General features: G+C 52.7%; 1 protein-coding gene across 2 annotated transcripts; it reads left to right on the top strand.

Moving 5' to 3' along the window:
• Positions 1-272: 272 nt before the first annotated feature.
• LOC119975252 (ICOS ligand-like) lies at positions 273-19,281 on the top strand. Of its 2 annotated transcripts, none has more exons than XM_038814935.1 (5): positions 273-283; positions 9,651-9,703; positions 14,961-15,329; positions 16,089-16,376; positions 18,946-19,281. In XM_038814935.1, exons 2-5 carry the CDS (start codon positions 9,652-9,654, stop codon positions 19,062-19,064), a joined length of 828 nt encoding a protein of 275 aa, XP_038670863.1. In that variant the 5' UTR covers positions 273-283; position 9,651; the 3' UTR covers positions 19,065-19,281. The 2 variants fall into 2 exon arrangements, with proteins under 2 accessions (XP_038670863.1, XP_038670862.1); XM_038814934.1 differs by lacking the exon at positions 273-283 and adding an exon at positions 4,655-4,874.
• Positions 19,282-19,678: the final 397 nt, after the last annotated feature.

The following is a 19,678-nucleotide window of genomic DNA, read 5'->3' as shown; positions in this document are numbered from 1 at the left end:
CAGGGCAGGTTCAGAGCAGTTAATCCTCATCAGTCATCGGATGGTCTCAATGGACAGATTTCAATTATAGTTTTCAGCTAATAGAGTAGCTTGCCAGAGTTTATCACCTGCCCGCTGTGGCTCAACGTGCAGCAAGCTCAATACTTTGCTCTGATTCAGAAGGCCCAGAGTTCCAGACTCTCTTCCGCAGACTCGGGATCCATAATCCCTGCTCCACGTTCCTGCACAGGACATACCGTCCCCTCAAGGGGTCAGTACTGAGGGAACACAGTCCTGTCAGAAGGTCAGTACTGAAAGAGTTGCACTGTCAGAGGGCAATGCTGCACTGTCGGAGGGTCACTACTGAGGAAGCTCTGCCGGTCAGAGGGTCAGTACTGAGGGAGTGCTCCACTGTCAGAGTGTCAGTACTGAGGGAGTGCTGCACTGTCAGAGGGCCAGTACTGAGGGAGCGCTGCACTGTCGGAGGGTCAGTACTGAGGGAGGGCTGCACGGCCTGAGGGTCAATACTGAGGAAATGCTGCATTGTTGGAGGGTCAGTACTGAGGGAGTGCTGCACTGTCAGAGGGTCAGTACTGAGGGAGCGCTGCACTGTCAGAGGGTCAATACTGAGGGAGTGCCCTACTGTCAGAGGGTCAGTACTGAGGGACTGCGGTACTGTCAGAGGGCCAGTACTGAGGGAGCACTGCACTGCCTGAGGGTCAGTACTGAGGGAGTGCTGCACTGTCAGAGGGTCAGTACTGAGGGAGTGCTGCACTGTCAGAGGGTCAGTACTGAGGGAGTACTGCACTGTCAGAGGGTCAGTACTGAGGGAGTGCTGCACTATCAGAGGGTCAGTACTGAGGGAGTGCTGCACTGTCAGAGGGTCAGTACTGAGGAAGCTCTGCCTGTCACAGGGTCAGTACTGAGTGAGTGCTGCACTGTCAGAGGGTCAGTACTGAGGGTGTGCTGCACTGTCAGAGGGTCAGTACTGAGGGAGCGCTGCACTGTCAGAGGGTCAGTACTGAGGGAACGCTGCACTGTCAGAGGGCCAGTACTGAGGGAGTGCTGCACTGCCTGAGGGTCAATACTGAGGAAGTGCTGCATTGTTGGAGGATCAGTACTGAGGGAGTGCTGCACTGTCAGAGGGTCAGTACTGAGGGAGCGCTGCATTGTCAGAGGGTAAGTACTGAGGGAGTTTCGCACTGTCAGAGGGTCAGTACTGAGGGAGTGCTGTACTGTCAGAGGGTCAGTACTGAGGGAGCGCTGCACTGTCAGAGGGTCAGTACTGAGGGAGTGCCCTACTGTCAGAGGGTCTGTGCTGAGGGAGTGCTGTACTGTCAGAGGGTCAGTACTGAGGGAGCGCTGCACTGTCAGAGGGTCATTACTGAGGGAGCACTGTACTGTCAGAGGGTCAGGACTGAGGGAGTGCTGCACTGTCAGAGGATCAGTACTGAGGGAGCGCTGCACTGTCAGAGGGTCAGTACGGAGGGAGTGCCGTACTGTCAGAGGGTCAGTACTGAGGGAGTGCTGTACTGTCAGAGGGTCAGTAATGAGGGAGCGCTGCACTGTCAGAGGGTCATTACTGAGGGAGCACTGTACTGTCTGAGGGTCAGTACTGAGGGAGTGCTGCACTGTCAGAGGGTCAGTACCGAGGGAGTGCTGTACTGTCAGAGGGTCAGTACTGAGGGAGCGCTGCACTGTCAGAGGGTCAGTACTGAGGGAGTGCCGTACTGTCAGAGGGTCTGTGCTCAGGGAGTGCTGTACTGTCAGAGGGTCAGTACTGAGGGAGTGCTGCACTGTCAGAGGGTCAGTACTGAGGGAGTGCTGTACTGTCAGAGGGTCGGTGCTGAGGGAGCGCTGCACTGTCAGAGGGTCAGTACTGAGGGAGTGCCGTACTGCCAGAGGGTCAGTACTGAGGGAGTGCTGCACTGTCAGAGGGTCATTACTGATGGAGCGCTGTACTGTCAGAGGGTCAGTACTGAGGGAGTGCACTGTCAGAGGATCAGTACTGAGGGAGCGCTGTACTGTCAGAGGGTCTGGACTGAGGGAGAGCTGCACTGTCAGAGGATCAGTACTGAGGGAGAGCTGCACTGTCAGAGGGTCAGTACTGAGGGAGCGCTGCACTGTCAGAGGGTCAGTACTGAGAGAGTGCAGCACTGTCAGAGGGTCAGTACTGAGGGAGTGCTGCACTGTCAGAGGGTCAGTACTGAGAGAGTGCTGCACTGTCAGAGGGTCAGTACTGAGGGAGTGCAGCACTGTCAGAGGGTCAGTACTGAGGGAGTGCTGCACTGTCAGAGGGTCGGGACTGAGGGAGAGCTGCACTGTCAGAGGGTCAGGACTGAGGGAGAGCTGCACTGTCAGAGGGTCAGTACTGAGAGAGTGCTGCACTGTCAGAGGGTCAGTACTGAGGGAGTGCAGCACTGTCAGAGGGTCAGTACTGAGGGAGTGCTGCACTGTCAGAGGGTCGGGACTGAGGGAGAGCTGCACTGTCAGAGGGTCGGGACTGAGGGAGTGCTGCACTGTCAGAGGGTCAGTACTGAGGGAGTGCAGCACTGTCAGAGGGTCAGTACTTAGGGAGTGCTGCACTGTCAGAGGGTCAGTACTTAGGGAGTGCTGCACTGTCAGAGGGTCGGGACTGAGGGAGTGCAGCACTGTCAGAGGGTCAGTACTTAGGGAGTGCTGCACTGTCAGAGGGTCGGGACTGAGGGAGTGCTGCACTGTCAGAGGGTCGGGACTGAGGGAGTGCTGCACTGTCAGAGGGTCAGTACTGAGAGAGCGCTTTACTGTCAGAGGGTCGGGACTGAGGGAGTGCTGCACTGTCAGAGGGTCAGTACTGAGGGAGTGCTGTACTGTCAGAGGGTCAGTGCTGATGGAGCGCTGCACTGTCAGAGGGTCAGTACTGAGGGAGTGCCGTACTGTCAGAGGGTCAGTACTGAGGGAGTGCTGTACTGTCAGAGGGTCAGTAATGAGGGAGCGCTGCACTGTCAGAGGGTCATTACTGAGGGAGCACTGTACTGTCTGAGGGTCAGTACTGAGGGAGTGCTGCACTGTCAGAGGGTCAGTACCGAGGGAGTGCTGTACTGTCAGAGGGTCAGTACTGAGGGAGCGCTGCACTGTCAGAGGGTCAGTACTGAGGGAGTGCCGTACTGTCAGAGGGTCTGTGCTCAGGGAGTGCTGTACTGTCAGAGGGTCAGTACTGAGGGAGTGCTGCACTGTCAGAGGGTCAGTACTGAGGGAGTGCTGTACTGTCAGAGGGTCGGTGCTGAGGGAGCGCTGCACTGTCAGAGGGTCAGTACTGAGGGAGTGCCGTACTGCCAGAGGGTCAGTACTGAGGGAGTGCTGCACTGTCAGAGGGTCATTACTGATGGAGCGCTGTACTGTCAGAGGGTCAGTACTGAGGGAGTGCACTGTCAGAGGATCAGTACTGAGGGAGCGCTGTACTGTCAGAGAGTCTGGACTGAGGGAGAGCTGCACTGTCAGAGGATCAGTACTGAGGGAGAGCTGCACTGTCAGAGGGTCAGTACTGAGGGAGCGCTGCACTGTCAGAGGGTCAGTACTGAGAGAGTGCAGCACTGTCAGAGGGTCAGTACTGAGGGAGTGCTGCACTGTCAGAGGGTCAGTACTGAGAGAGTGCTGCACTGTCAGAGGGTCAGTACTGAGGGAGTGCAGCACTGTCAGAGGGTCAGTACTGAGGGAGTGCTGCACTGTCAGAGGGTCGGGACTGAGGGAGAGCTGCACTGTCAGAGGGTCAGGACTGAGGGAGAGCTGCACTGTCAGAGGGTCAGTACTGAGAGAGTGCTGCACTGTCAGAGGGTCAGTACTGAGGGAGTGCAGCACTGTCAGAGGGTCAGTACTGAGGGAGTGCTGCACTGTCAGAGGGTCGGGACTGAGGGAGAGCTGCACTGTCAGAGGGTCGGGACTGAGGGAGTGCTGCACTGTCAGAGGGTCAGTACTGAGGGAGTGCAGCACTGTCAGAGGGTCAGTACTTAGGGAGTGCTGCACTGTCAGAGGGTCAGTACTTAGGGAGTGCTGCACTGTCAGAGGGTCGGGACTGAGGGAGTGCAGCACTGTCAGAGGGTCAGTACTTAGGGAGTGCTGCACTGTCAGAGGGTCGGGACTGAGGGAGTGCTGCACTGTCAGAGGGTCGGGACTGAGGGAGTGCTGCACTGTCAGAGGGTCGGGACTGAGGGAGTGCTGCACTGTCAGAGGGTCGGGACTGAGGGAGAGCTGCCCTGTCAGAGGGTCGGGACTGAGGGAGCGCTGCACTGTCAGAGGGTCAGTACTGAGGGAGTGCTGCACTGTCAGAGGGTCGGGACTGAGGGAGCGCCTCACTGTCAGAGGGTCAGTACTGAGGGAGTGCTGCACTGTCAGAGGGTCGGGACTGAGGGAGAGCTGCAATGAATTCATGGGCGATTTATCCTGTATGTTTCCCTGTGGTGCACCTACCCTGGGATTTATCATTGGTGGATTAATCTTACCTTGATATTTTATGATGTGTCGAGCACAAGCAATTGAATGAACTTGCAGGTCACTTGGATCAGAATTGGAAACTTGGGGTCTGATTATTTTGGGAAGGGTTTGGCTGGAGTGTGGGAGGAGTTGTGAATTCTCCTCTGTGTCTGGAATGTTGGGTGATCCGTTGTTTCGGGGTGAAAGGGTTAACAGTGTGGCTGTACTGGGCAGAGTGACTGAATCACGCCTCCATTTGTGTGAGAAGCTCAGATCTCCGGCGGCTTGGCCCTACTCGGGAATGCGGTGTGGGAAGCTTGTGATTTGATTCTGACAGTATATGTTTCTGTCAGAGCTGATGTGACGGCTCTGTGCTGACCCTACGTTTGTGTGTACTTGGCTTTCACTCTCTCTCGCTCAGCGATCTGGTATTCCCAGTTATCAGGGTAAGTTTCTGCAACTTTCTAATCCTGCATTTACTGGCTGGAGGCAGCTTTTGCTGAGGCATTTCAGAACTGTTCCATCACTTTCTCTGTTTCTCACTCTCTCTGCCTCTTATGTCCCTATCTGTCTGTTTCTCTCTCTCCCTCTGTTTGTTTCTCTGTCTGTCTCTCTCTCTGTACCTCTCTCTTGCTGTCTGTCTCTCTCTTTTTGTACCTCTCTCTCACACGTTTCTCTCTGTCTCTAGCTCTGTCTGTCTCTCTCTCTCTCTGTTTCTTTTTATCCTTGTTTCCCACTCTCTGCCTCTCCGTCCATCTCTCTCGCTGTCTTTGCCCCTCTCTTATATCTCTGTCTATTTCTCTCTCTCTCTGTCCCTCTCTGTCTGTCTCTCTCTCTCTGTGTCTCTCTAGCTGTCTCTCTACCTCTGTCTGTTTCTGTCTGTCTCTCTCTGTCCCTCTTTCTTTCTATCTCTGTCCCTCTCTCTCTCTCTGTTTCTCTGTGTCTGTGTTTCTACCTCTGTCTCTCTGTTTCATTTTCTGTCTTTTCACTCACCCTGTTTCTCTCTTTCTCTCTCACCCTCTGTTTCTCTCTCTGTTTCTGGGTTTCTCCCTCCTGCTGTTTCTTTGTGTCTCTTTCTCTCGCATTGTCTCTCTGTCCCTCTCTCCCTATGTCTATGTCTCACCTCATTCTTTCTCTCTCTGCCTCACTCCCTCCCTCTCTACTTCTGCTTGTCTTTTCTGCCCCTCTCCCTTATGAACTCTCTCTTTCTCCATCTCACTTTATCTCTAGCTCTCTCTTGCTCTCACTCTCTTATCTCCCTGTTTTTCTTTCAGTCTCTGCGGCTTGCTCCATTTCTCTCTCTCACTCTCTGTATCTTCCTCAGAATTTCTGTCTTTGTTGCTATTTCTCTCTCCGTCTCTCTCTGGTTCTCTATCACACTCACTCCATCTCTCTCTGTCTCACTCTCACTCTGTCTCGCTCTGTCTGTCACTTTCTCTCTGTCTCACTCTCATGCTATCTTTCTCTCTATCTCACTCACTCTCTGTCTCACTCTCACTCTGTTTGTCTCTCTCTCTCTGTCTCACTCTCATGCTATCTTTCTCTCTCTCTGTCTCACTCTCACTCTGTTTGTCTCTCTCTCTCTGTCTCACTCTCTGTCTCTTTCTCTGTCTCACTCTCACTCTGTTTGTCTCTCTCTCTCTGTCTCACTCTGTCTCTCTCTCTCTTTCTCACTCGCTGTCTCTTTCTCTCTGTCTCACTCGCATGTCTCTTTCTCTCTGTCTCACTCGCATGTTGTCTGTCTCTCTGTCTCACTCTCATGCTGTTTGTCTCTCTGTCTCACTCTCATGCTGTCTGTCTCTCTGTCTCACTCTCATGCTGTCTGTCTCTCTGTCTCACTCTCATGCTGTTTGTCTCTCTGTCTCACTCTCATGCTGCCTCTCTCTCTGTCTCACTCTCATGCTGTTTGTCTCTCTGTCTCACTCTCATGCTGTTTGTCTCTCTGTCTCACTCTCATGCTGCCTCTCTCTCTGTCTCACTCTCATGTGTCTGCCTCTCTGTCTCACTCTCATGCTGTTTGCCTCTCTCTCTGTCTCACTCTCATGTGTCTGCCTCTCTCTCTGTCTCACTCTCATGCAGTTTGTCTCTCTGTCTCACTCTCATGCTGTCTGGCTCTCTCTGTCTCACTCTCACTCTACCTGTCTCTCTCTCTTGGTCTCACTCTCAATCTGTCTCTCTCTCTCTGTCTCACTCTGTCTGTCTCTTTCTCTTTGTCTCACTCTCACTCTGTCTCTCTCTCTCTGTCTCACTCTCTCTGTCTGTCTCTTTCTCTCTGTCTCACTCTCATGCTGTCTGCCTCCCTATCTCACTCACTCTCTGTCTCTCTCTCTAAATCATTCTCACTATCTGTCTCTCTCTTTGTCTCACTCTCACTCTGTCTCCCTCTGTCTCACTCTCTCTGATGTCTGTCTCTCTCTCTGTCTCACTCTTATGCTGCCTGTCTCTCTCTTTGTCTCACTCTCACTCTGTCTGTCTCTCTCTCTCTTTGTCTCACTGTCTGTCTGTCTCTCTCTCTGTCTCACTCTCACTCTGTCTGTCTCTTTCTCTCTTTGTCTCACTCTGTCTGTCTGTCTCTCTCTTTGTCTCACTCTTATGCTGCCTGTCTCTCTCTTTGTCTCACTCTCACTCTGTATGTCTCTTTCTCTCTTTGTCTCACTCTGTCTATCTGTCTCTCTCTCTGTCTCACTCTCACTCTGTATGTCTGTCTCTCTCTCTGTCTCTCAATTCGCCTCACTCTCACTCTCTCTGTCTGTGCTCTGTCTGTCTGGAACAACAGGAAGCCATTCAACAGTGGTGTAGTGGTATTGTCACTGGGCTAGTGTTCACAGAGTGACCCAGTACACTGCTTTGGGGAACCAGTGTTCGAATCCCACCACAGCAGATGGTGAAATTTGAATCAAAAGTCCTTGGCCATGAAACAAACTATTATTGATTGTTGTAAAACCCCATCTGGCTCAAATCTAGTGACACCAACATCCCAAATGAAAAGAAAAGCCCCTCGAGGCTAGTCCTCCACTCAATGAGATCAGGCTGTTCTGTGCTCTCTCTTCATTTCCCTGCCTTCACCCCACATCCCTGAATACCTTTGGATCAAATCTCACAGATTGAAAATGAACGAATGGATCAATCTCCGTTTCGGGGAGAGAATTCCAAACATCTCCCACCCTTTATGTGTGGAAGTCTTTCTGGAATTTCCCTCCCGGAAGGTCAGCGTCTCGTTTTAGATTCTGTTACCCTCGTCCCAGACTCCCGCCAACAGGTGTAAATAGTTTATCTACCCCGATCTGTTCCTCGCAATATCCCCAAAATTTTGATCAAATCCCACCCCCCCTTAATCTTCAAAATTCCATTTTGCGATTAATCTCTCCTCGTACTTTAATCCGTGGAGCACCAGTATCCAGATGCCAGCTGTGGTTACATGTGCAGTTGTGATTACATCAGGGATAGCTATTGTAGCTGATTGGCTACTGCTCATTTAGGAATTTGGATGTTTGTTGAATGTTGATACGATTTTTTTTTTTGGTCAAAATTATAACCAAGTACTTTGAGAAACAGGACATTGAGTCCTGTGGTATCTCGTTGGTGTTTTAAAAAAATTGTTCAGTGCCTGGATGTGGGAGTCGTTGGCCAGTTCATTATTTGTTGCCCATCTATAATTGGTGGTGGTGAGTTGCCTTCTTGAACCGCCACAGTCCCTGAGGTGTAGGTACACCCACAGTGCTGTTAGGGAGTGAGTCCAGGATTTTGACCCAGCGACAGTGAAGGAACGGCTGATATATTTCCAAGTCAGTGTGGTGAGTGACTTGGAAGGGAACCCCCAGGGTGGTGGGGTTCCCATGTATCTGCTGCCCTTGTCCTCCGAGATGGTAGTGGTTCTGGATTTGGAAGCTGCTGCCTAAGGAACTTGGTGAGTTACTGCAGTGCATCTTGTAGATGTTGCACACGGCTGCCACTGTTCGTCAGTGGTGGAGGGAGTGAATGTTTGTGGAAGGGACACCAATCAAACAGAGTTGTTTTGTCCTGGATGGTGTTGAGCTTCTTGAGTGTTGTTGGAGCTGCACTCATCCAGGCAGGCGGGGAGTATTCCATTACACTCCTGACTTGCACCTTGTAGATCATGGTCAGGCTTTGGAGGGGTCAGGAAGTGAGTTACTTGCCGTAGGGTTCCCAGCCTCCGATCTGCTCTTGTAGCCACATTATTAATGTGGCTAGTCCAGTTCAGTTTCTGATCAGTGGTAACCCCCAGGATATTGATTTTGGGGAATTCAGTGATGGAAATGCCATTGAATGTCAAGGGGAGATGGTTAGATCCTCTCTTGTAGGAGATGGCCATTGCCTGGCACTTGTGTGGCATAAATGTAACCTGCCACTTGGCAGCCCAAGCCTGGATATTGTCTAGGTCTTGCTGCATTTGGACATGAACTGCTTCATTATATGCGTAGTGAATGGTGCAGAGCATTGTGCAGTCATCTGCAAACATCCCCACTTCTGACCTTATGATGGAAGGGAGGTCTTTGATGATGCAGCTGAAGATGGTTGGGCCTAGGGCACTACCCTGAGGAACTCCTGAAGTGATGTCCTGGAGCTGGATAATTGACCTTTAATCACCGCACCCATCTTCCTTTGTGCCAGGTATGACTCCATCAAATTCTCCCAAAGTTCAGCTCGACCTCATTCCGTTTAATCAGTCACTGTGACATGCGGAACTAACTACAACTGTGATTACAATACACATTCTTCCCATCTCCCTCTCCCTCTCTCTTTCTCTCTTCCTCACTCGCTGTTTTGATCCAGTATACTGTGCATCACTGCTGTTTATACCAGAATAGGGACACAATCTGACCTCTCCCCTCCCTTGTTGTAAGGGAGAGGTGAATGGGTAAGTGCTGAGGACGGGTGGGCAGAAGGGATGAAGGGGGCAACTACCGGAGTTATATTCCAGCCAGTGGGGCCGGTAGATAACAGCCACTACGATGCCCTTCCAGGTCGAAAAGCTGACTGGCTCTTCGCAAGGGAAAATTCACATTGGGAAGCATAATGCGTTCGCTGGCTCGAGGATCTGGTACCTTAGATCAGGAGGTAAGGGGAGATTGAGGATTTGGGATTGGGATGCGTCGGGGGGCGGGTGCGGGGGAGCAGTGGTGTTGTACAGAGGGTGGAAGAGTTGAACCCCCACTGTTCAAAACCCCAACATTAACGGAAACAATCCTTTTCTCTTTCAGGATGGAGCTGTTTTTACTTGGGCTATGGCTATCAGTTTTTGCTGCTGTAACAGGTGGGTGTTATCCTGTTTGGAATGGAGGATGTTATGTGGAGAGACTGGAGAAGCCGGGATTGTTCTCCTCGGAGCGGATAAGGTTAAGGGGGAGATTGAATTGATTGAATTCTGTTCACAGATTGAACAGAATTGGGAGAAGAACCAGAGTGGGGTAAATCTTTCAAAGAGCCAGTACAGGCAGGGTGGGCCAAATGGTTCACCCCTTTGCTGTGTGATTCTCAGAAGCCCAAAATCTTGACTGTTCTTGAGTGGCTATCATGGGGTTGCTTTGGTTGGGGATATCAATAGAGAGAAATACCCGGAGTGGCGGTATATCTGACAGTTTTCCACCCTCCTCCTACCATTTGTTTCATTTTGAGGACAGTCAGAGTTTAATTGCCTTAGTACTACCTTCAGGACAATTAAGAGGTCAATTGCTGTAAAGTTTAGATCTGGGCAGACCAGGTAGAGCCCAATTGGTCTTGAGGACAGTAAGAGACTACTAACTGTGAATGGCACATGTTATGACAGTTAGAAGCTAACTGCTATCAGTCACATCACGAGGACAGTCAGAGACTAATTGCTTCGTGACACAGTCTAACAAAAGTTATGTAACTGACATATCTTGAGGATAGTTAGAGGCTAACTGTTGTAAGGCACATTGTGAGGACAGGCAAAGGCTAATTGCTGTGACAGACATATATTCAGGACAGTCAGAGGTTAATTGTTTTCTTTGTGCAGTGGCACAAAGGTGGGCGATGGCAAATCAGCTGCCTATTTCGCACACTTCACGTGCGCTTACCAGTGCCTGTGCCCATACCAGGCCCTGAAGTCCGGTCAGAAATTCAGCCATAAGAATATCGCAGTTGAGGCCAAGTCGCAGTTGTTGTAAATTGTGACAATCCAACATTATTTACAACTAGCCGTCAGCCGTCATCTTTACCAAGACCAACTTTATCTACAAGATTTATTTAATTAATTGAATTTAAGTTTCCGCTTACCATGGTGGGATCCATATTGCTGGACAACACATTGAGATGTCTGCATAACTAACCAGATAACGTAACCACCACCATACCCTGATTCCATAACTGAAACTCTGGCCTACGTGTGACTCCAGACCCACAGAAAAATGTGGCTGACTTACCACAACTGTCTGTAATGCAATACAATTTGAGTCTAAACTCGAGAGAGCATCGGCTGAAACTGCTCGATCGCTTCAATTAGATAAGAAGGAATATATCTGCATTCGAGCTAGTTCAGACTGAGTGTAAATTCCTGGAATAATTCCTGGGCTGGCAAGTTGTAACGAGTGGAGTGGTGGAGTATCACAGTGACGATTGTTGGAGTGTCACGTATTCACGATCTGCATCAGTGACTTGGATGAGGTCATCGGCGGCACTGTGGCCAGATTTGCTGATGATACAAAGATTGGTGGGAAAGTGAGATATGAGGAGGATTCACAGGACCTGCTGAGGGATAGAGATAGGTTAAGTGAGTGGACAAAGAAAATTGGCTGATGGAGTACAAGACGGGAAAATGTAAGCAGCATATTAGTTACACTTCCATTCGAATTGTCTTCCTGTAGCTAGTGGTGCCCCAAGGCAGGCTCTCATCTCTTCCTGGAGCTAGTTATTCCTGGAAGAGGTCGTTCGTCTGTCACCAGTGGGGGAGCACGATGGCACAGTGGTTAGCGCTACTGCCTCACAGCACCCATGGACCCGGGTTCAATTCAGGCTTTGGGTGGCAGTCTGTGTGGAGTTTGCACATTCTCCCCGTTTCTGCGTGGATTTCCTCCGGGTGCTCCAGTTTCCACCCATGGTCCAAAGATGTGCAAGTTAGGATTGGTCCTTAGTGTCCAAAGGTTAGGTGGGTTACGGGGATATGGTGGGGTAGTGGGCCGAGGTAGGGTGCTCTTTCAGAGGGTCAGTGCAGACTCAGTGGGCTGAATGGCCTCTTGCACTGTAAGGATTCTATGGATCTATGGTTCTATGGTTTTTTTTAGCTTGATGGGCCCACTCCACATCAAGTGTGACTGACGAGCAGTCTCTCCCACTCTTACCATCAGCCATTGATGTGTTTGGAAGGGTTTTGCAGGTTGACACTCAACCTGTCTTGGCCACGTTATGAACCCATCTTCCTTGGTCATCATGTCCTGGGGTGGGACTTGAATCCGGAGCTTCTGGCTCAGAGGCAGGGACGGGAACCCACTACCCCACAAGACTGGCCATCTTATTTAAATGGAGGGAGATTACAGAATGCAGCAATGCAGAGGAATCTGGGTGTCTTTGTATGAGAATCACAAGAAGACAGTATGCAGGTATAGCCAGCGTTGATAAGAAGGCAAATGGAATGTTGTCCTTTATTGTAAGGGGAGGATGGGGTATAAGAGTCAGGAAGTCTCGCTCCAACTGTACAGGGTATTGGTGAGACCACTCATGGAGCACTGTGCACAGTTCTGGTCTCCATATCCCTTGTTTAGACCACACATGGAGCACTGTGCACAGTTCTGGGCCGGGATTCTTCCCTGCCCCGCGGGGTGGGGGGGACATGGCGGGACAGAGTGGCATGAACCACTCCGGCGTCAGGCCTCCCCAAATGTGCGGAATTCTCCGCACCTTTAGGGGCTACGCCCTCGCCGGAGTGGCTCCCGCTCCGCCGGCCGGCGCGAACAGCCTTTGGCGCCCCGCCAGCCGGGGCCGAAAGGCCTTCGCCATCCGGTGGAGTCGGCGAATGCGCCGGTGCGTCACCGGCTGCTGATGTCATACTGGCGCATGCACAGGGGAGGGGGTCTCTTCCGCCCCTGCCATGGTGAAGGCTATGGCGGGGCAGAAGAAAAAGAGTGCCCCCATGGCACAGGCCCGCCCGCCGATCGGTGGGCCCCGATCGAGGGCCAGGCCACCGTGGGGGCCCCGGCGCCCGCCCACGCCGCCAATCCCGCCGGCACCAGACGTGCTTTGATTCCTGCCGGCGGGAGAGGCCTGTCAGCGGCGGGACTTCTGCCCATCGCGGGCCGGAGAATCACTGCGGAGGGCCTGCCAACCGACGCGGCGTGATTCCCACACCCGCCGATTCCCAGGTGGCGGAGAATTTCTGCCATGGCGGGGGCGGGAATTTCAGCGGCCCCGGGCGATTCTCTGACCCTGCATGGGGTCGGAGAATTTCGCCCCTGGTCTCCGTGTCCCTTAGTCAGACCACACCTGGAGATCTGCAGTTTTTGGATGGGATTCTCCGTCACACCAGCCCAGTTTTCCAGCGTGGTGCGCCCCTGCCAGCAGCAGGATTCTCCATTCCTGCAGCCGGCCCCTGGGGTTTCCCACTGTGGTCACCCCACACCATCGGGAAACCCGTGTGGGTGCGCTGCTGGCAGAGCGGAGAATCCCACCAATGGAGAATCCCGCAGCTGGTCTCCATATCCCTTGGTTAGGCCACACTGGAAGCACCATGCACAGTTCTGGTGTCTTCACTTGGGGAGGGTGACACTGGAATTGGAGGCAGTTCTGACAGGGATCACTGGGCCAATCCCTGGGATGAAGGGGGTTTGTCTGATGAGGAAAGTTTTTAAAAAAAAATAATTTTTATTGAAAATTTTTTACAAAATATATAACAACAAACAGTAACAAGCAACAATAAAACAACATAATAAGCTTAACACCCCCAAGACCGTAGCAACGCATATATCGCCCCCCCCCCCCACCCCCCAAACCCAGTAAACAACATGAGAACTTAAAAATAAATTTAAATTAAATAAACATAGTCAACGCCCCCCCCCCCCCCCTTTTTCCCCCCCCTCCCCCCGGGTTGCTGCTGCTGTTGACCCAGTTCCCTATCGCTGAGCCAGAAAGTCGAGGAAAGGCTGCCACCGCCTAAAGAACCCTTGTACCGATCCTCTCAGGGCGAATGTGACCTTCTCCAGCTTAATAAAACACGCCATGTCATTGATCCAGGTCTCCACGCTTGGGGGTCTCGCATCCTTCCACTGTAGTAAGATCCTCCGTCGGGCTACTAGGGACGCAAAGGCCAAAACACCGGCCTCTCTCGCCTCCTGCACTCCCGGCTCCACCGCAACCCCAAAAATCTCGAGTCCCCAGCCTGGCTTGACCCTGGATCCTACCACCCTCGACACCGTCCTCGCCACCCCCTTCCAGAACTCCTCCAGTGCCGGGCATGCCCAGAACATATGGGCATGGTTCGCTGGACTCCCTGAACACCTGACACACCTATCTTCGCCCCCAAAGAACCTACTCATCCTAGTCCCGGACATGTGGGCCCGGTGCAGCACCTTGAATTGGATGAGGCTAAGCCGCGCACATGAGGAGGAAGAGTTAACCCTCTCCAGGGCATCAGCCCATATCCCGTCTTTGATCTGTTCCCCCAGTTCCCCCTCCCACTTAGCCGTTAGCTCCTCTACTGACGCCTCCTCCACCTCCTGCATTACCTTGTAGATATCAGATATCTTCCCATCCCCGACCCAGACCCCCGATAGCACCCTGTCACTCGCCCCCCTCGCGGGAAGCAAAGGGAATCCCTCCACCTGCCGCCTAGCAAACTCCTTTACCTGCAGATACCTGAACATGTTCCCCGAGGGGAGCCCAAATTTCTCCTCCAACTTCCCCAGGCTCGCAAACCTCCCATCAATGAACAGGTCCCTCTGATGAGGAAAGTTTGAGCAGGTTGGAAGGATGTGAAGACATTAGAGAGAAAGAGCGCAGAGAAAGATTCACGAGAATGGAGGGATGAGGAACTTCATTGTCGTGGATCGATCGGAGAATCTGGGACCGTCCTTCTCCGGTGACGAAAAGGTCAAGAGGGAGATTTGATTGAAGTGTCCAAAATCTCGAGGGGACGGTGGGAGCTGGGGATGGGGGTGGTGGGTTGATCTGGACAGAGTGGTTAGAGGGAGAAACCATTCCCATTGATCGAGAACCAGCGAGGCTGGAGATTTAAGATGATTGGTGAGAGGGACAGCGACATGGGGAGGAACCATTTGACCGGCGAGGAGTTCGGATCCGGAACTCGCTGCCGGAGAGTGTGCAGGGAGGGAGGGATGGAGGAGGGGCGGGCAGATTCAATCGAGGATTTCAGAGGAGAGTCGGATTGTTATACGAAGAGGGGAAAATGTGCAGTGTAAGGGGGAGAAGGTGGGGGGTGGGGGAAGAGTAGGACTGGGTAAGGTGCTCCTCCAAGAGGCCCAGCACAGACACGACAGCCACAATGGCCTCACTCTGCGGCAGACCCATCCCGTGATGCTCTGATTCTTTTGTTTGCTGCTCAGGATCGATCGATTCCTCTTGCCCACGAGGCTCATACATTAACGATGTGGCGCATCACGGGGGGGATGCCGTCCTCCGCTGCAGCTCTGATGGCGGCCTGATCGAGAGGGTTTACTGGCAGAGGGAGCAGGTCGAGGGTGGTGATCCGGAAATGGTGAAGGCCTATTGCGCGATGCGGAGTGACTGCAACTTGAGTGGCCCCAACTATACCGGGCGAACGGACTTCATTGACAACTCGACACAGGGCAATTTCAACCTCCGTCTTCACCAGGTTAATCTCAAAGACGAAGGTTGCTACCACTGCGTGATACAAGTGAAGCGGAAGGATGTACCGTCCATTAAGCACTGTTACATTCAGCTGTATGTTGTCGGTAAGAAAGATTCGAGCCGTTCCCCTTTCCCCCTCTCCCCCTCCCCCCACCCTCCGCCAGCCCCACCCCACTGAGACTGAAAATGTAAGGGTTAAATGAGGTCACGCAGATCACAGGCCTGTGATCCTCACCACACTCCCCCCCCCCCCCCCCCCAAAAACAAAACACTGGGTTGGGTTCTCCGATTCCCCCAGCCGCGTGTTTCTGGGCAACCAGCCGTGATGCTCTACTCTTGCCGCTTGTCAATGGGATTTCCCATGGCAGCCGCCCCACCTTCGCTGGGAAACCCCTGGGTGGGAGTGCGCTGCCAGCGGGAGAAAGAATCCCAATGATCAGAGAATCCTGGGCTTGGAGGCAAACGCCCAAACCATGAACGTTTTCGGGGTGTTTTGCTGTTGGGTGAATGGTTTGAGGAAACGAGTTGGGTTTTCGAGGGGATTTTACGATGCGGGGTGGGTGAACTGCGACTCATCGCAAACAGCTTCTGGGGATGAATAGCCTCCTCCTCTTGCTTTTCCCACATCCCTCTATCTCCCCACCCCCCGCCCAATTGTCAAGGCCGCAGCCAGCAAGGCATGGTGTGTGCAGGTGGCTTCACGCAGTCAAAGAGCCCGTTGCCAATTGAATCAACGCGGGGTTCAGGAGAGCTTCCGGAGGTTGGGGAGGATTAGTTGTCGGGGCATTGGGGCTGGACGGGGGGGGCAGATTGATTTCAATCGGCCGACGTTACTGACTCTGTTTCCTTTATTGAACTGGCAGCCCAGTACAGTAAGCCGCTGATCAAGCTCAATCAACTCGGAGATGTGGCTCCAGGTCAGATGGAGCTCAACTGTTCGAGCAGTGGAGGGTACCCAGAGGCAGGAGTGCGCTGGGTGAATAAATCAGACAACAGCACCTTTCCTGAGGAACTGGTGCAGACAGAGAGCAGCACCAACAAGCTCGGACTGTACATTGTGACCAGTGTCCTGAGGCTCCACGTCGCTGATGGCACCATCGCATGTCACATCGTCAACAACAGAACCAAAAATGTCACAGAATCCGAAATTGGTAAGCCAGGGAGCAGCATTCCTGCAGGAAGTGCAGAGTTTAATTGTCACACAGCCCGACAATCCATCCAGGAGAGATGTGAGGCAGCCATCAGCAGAGACATTGGTCACAGCACTAACATCATCCACCAAGTTCACTGCTTGTGGCATGAACTCTCTACCATGCACAATTGAACCCATTATCCAGGCAGCCAGTTCCACGACAGGACTGACAGAACACAACAGGGTCATAGTGTCAGTTCTGAGGGAGCATTTGTTGCACCATGTCCACATCCTTCATAGATATCAATACATTCAACCACTCAGATCACTGAGCCCCTAAACCCATTTTAAAATTGTCCTTCAATTAAGAAGAAAATCTCTGAATTCTTCGCTGCACTTCCTGTATTCCCTCTGTTCAATGTGCTGTGTGATCGGCTAACCACATAAGCTACCAGAACTAAGCAGGCTTCCTGCCTGTGCTGTTTGAATTCAAACCAACTACCGGTAGTTAAAGTTGCGGGTTCTGTAGCTGAGGGGGAGGAATGAATAAACAGAAAGACAGAAAATTGGGGAACACATCCGACTCGAAGGTCAGCATGTGGTTCGACACTGGTACACACCTTCTGCAGTACCGAGGGAGCGCTGCACTGTCAGAGGGTCAGTACTGAGGGAGTGCTGCACTGTCAGAGGGTCAGTACTGAGGGAGTGCTGCACTGTCAGAGGGTCAGTACTGAGGGAGTGCCGCACTGTCAGAGGGTCAGTACTGAGGGAGTGCTGCACTGTCAGAGGGTCAGTACTGAGGGAGTGCTGCACTGTGAGAGAGTCAGTACTGACGGAGTGCTGCACTGTCAGAGGGTCAGTACTGAGGGAGTGCTGCACTGTCTGAGGGTCAGTACTGAGGGAGTGCTGCACTGTCAGAGGGTCAGCACTGAGGGATTGCTGCACTGTCAGAGGGTCAGGACTGAGGTAGTACTGAACTGCAGAAGGGTCAGTACTGAGGGAGTGCTGCACTGTCAGAGGGTCAGTACTGAGGGAGTGCTGCACTGTCAGAGGGTCTGTACTGAGGGAGTCCTGCACTGTCAGAGTCAGTACTGAGGGAGTGCTGCACTGTCAGAGGGTCAGTACTGAGGGAGTGCTTCACTGTCAGAGGGTCAGTACTGAGGGAGTGCTGCACTGTCAGAGGGTCAGTACTGAGGGAGTGCTGCACTGTCAGAGGGTTAGTACTGAGGGAGCGCTGCACTGTCAGAGGGTCAGTACTGAGGGAGTGCTGCACTGTCAGAGGGTCAGTACTGAGGGACTGCTGCACTGTCAGAGGGTTAGTACTGAGGGAGTGCTGCACTGTCAGAGGGTCAGTACTGAGGGAGTGCTGCACTGTCAGAGGGTCAGTACTGAGGGAGTGCTGCACCGTCAGAGGGTCAGGACTGAGGGAGTGCTGAACTGCAGAAGGGTCAGCACTTAGGGAGCGCTGCACTGTTGGTGGGTCAGTACTGAGGGAGCGCTGCACTGTCGGTGGGTCAGTACTGAGGGAATGCTGCGTCGCCAGAGGGTCAGGACTGAGGGAGTGCTGCACTGTCAGAGAGTCAGTACTGAGGGAGCACTGCACTGTCAGAGGGTCAGGACTGAGGGAGTGCTGCACTGTCAGAGAGTCAGGACTGAGGGAGTGCTGAACTGCAGAAGGGTCAGTACTGAGGGAGTGCTGCACTGTCAGAGGGTCAGTACTGAGGGAGTGCTGCACTGTCAGAGGGTCTGTACTGAGGGAGTCCTGCACTGTCAGAGTCAGTACTGAGGGAGTGCTGCACTGTCAGAGGGTCAGTACTGAGGGAGTGCTTCACTGTCAGAGGGTCAGTACTGAGGGAGTGCTGCACTGTCAGAGGGTCAGTACTGAGGGAGTGCTGCACTGTCAGAGGGTTAGTACTGAGGGAGCGCTGCACTGTCAGAGGGTTAGTACTGAGGGAGCGCTGCACTGTCAGAGGGTCAGTACTGAGGGAGTGCTGCACTGTCAGAAGGTCAGTACTGAGGGACTGCTGCACTGTCAGAGGGTTAGTACTGAGGGAGTGCTGCACTGTCAGAGGGTCAGTACTGAGGGAGTGCTGCACTGTCAGAGGGTCAGTACTGAGGGAGTGCTGCACCGTCAGAGGGTCAGGACTGAGGGAGTGCTGAACTGCAGAAGGGTCAGCACTTAGGGAGCGCTGCACTGTTGGTGGGTCAGTACTGAGGGAGCGCTGCACTGTCGGTGGGTCAGTACTGAGGGAATGCTGCGTCGCCAGAGGGTCAGGACTGAGGGAGTGCTGCACTGTCAGAGAGTCAGTACTGAGGGAGCACTGCACTGTCAGAGGGTCAGGACTGAGGGAGTGCTGCACTGTCAGAGAGTCAGGACTGAGGGAGTGCTGAACTGCAGAAGGGTCAGTACTGAGGGAGCGCCGCACTGTCGGTGGGTCATTACTCAGGGTGCACTGCACTGTCGAGTGCAGAGCAAGATGATCGCGGTGATTCGGGAGTGGAATATGTGTTAAACGGGTGAAGATAGAATAAAAGGACACGGTTAATATGACCTTGATTTTCATTCCCTCTTCTTATTCCTCTCTCAGTGTTATCCGAACGTTCTGGATTAAAGGATTACAGTATTCATTCTGGAGCAGCCAATCAGACAATGCTCTCGTATATTTTGTGCTTCCTGTTTGCGTCTTTGCCGTTGTTCCTGGACTAAATCGTTTCCGTTCCTTCGTCGACTGTGAGTGTCCCTCGGCTGAGGGCGATGAACAGGCACAGATTGGAAATCTCCTCATCTTGACTTCCTCTCCCTCTTGGTGAAACATGATCGTGCTTGCACATCATGGTCGCACAGTTCTTCTGACAAGAACCAATTCAGTTCACAACCACTATTTGTAACAGGTTTCGTTGCACATTAGGGTGCTTTGTACGGTGTGTGGGTGTCTGTGTGAGTGGGTGTGTGGGTGTCTGTGTGGGTATGTGTGTGGGTGTGGCTGTGAGTGTATGTGAGTGGACATGTGTGTTGGGGGGGTGAGTGCGGTGGGTGAGTGCGTGTGTGGGTGCAGCTGGGTGAGGGTGTGTGTTGGTGGGAAGGAGTTGGGCCAGGATACTCGATGGAATTGTTTGTGTGCTGAACACACACACAGCTGCAATTCAGATTGGGACCGATTGCGAGCGGCATGAACAAAACAGGCTTGTGTCATGGCCAGGGTTTTGGGGGGAGCGGGAATCAGAGATGGGCTACCCTGCCCTGAAAATGTTGGCATGGTGTTCGGCGTTCAGTGTGTCCAATTCATTCCACTAGGATCTGACATCCAGAGTTCCAATTCA

Source organism: Scyliorhinus canicula, chromosome 12 (assembly GCF_902713615.1).
Source record: "Scyliorhinus canicula chromosome 12, sScyCan1.1, whole genome shotgun sequence".
NCBI classification, from domain to species: domain Eukaryota; kingdom Metazoa; phylum Chordata; class Chondrichthyes; order Carcharhiniformes; family Scyliorhinidae; genus Scyliorhinus; species Scyliorhinus canicula.
Note: the sequence above shows the minus strand (reverse complement) of the source record. Positions and strands in the feature narration are given on the sequence as shown.

Excerpts from the sequence above, each read along its gene's own strand:
- LOC119975252 (XM_038814935.1), top strand. The coding sequence starts at position 9,652 with ATGGAGCTGTTTTTACTTGGGCTATGGCTATCAGTTTTTGCTGCTGTA. Across the intron at positions 15,330-16,088 it reads CATTCAGCTGTATGTTGTCG|CCCAGTACAGTAAGCCGCTG; the intron begins GTAAGAAAGATT and ends TTGAACTGGCAG. Across the intron at positions 16,377-18,945 it reads TGTCACAGAATCCGAAATTG|TGTTATCCGAACGTTCTGGA; the intron begins GTAAGCCAGGGA and ends TTCCTCTCTCAG.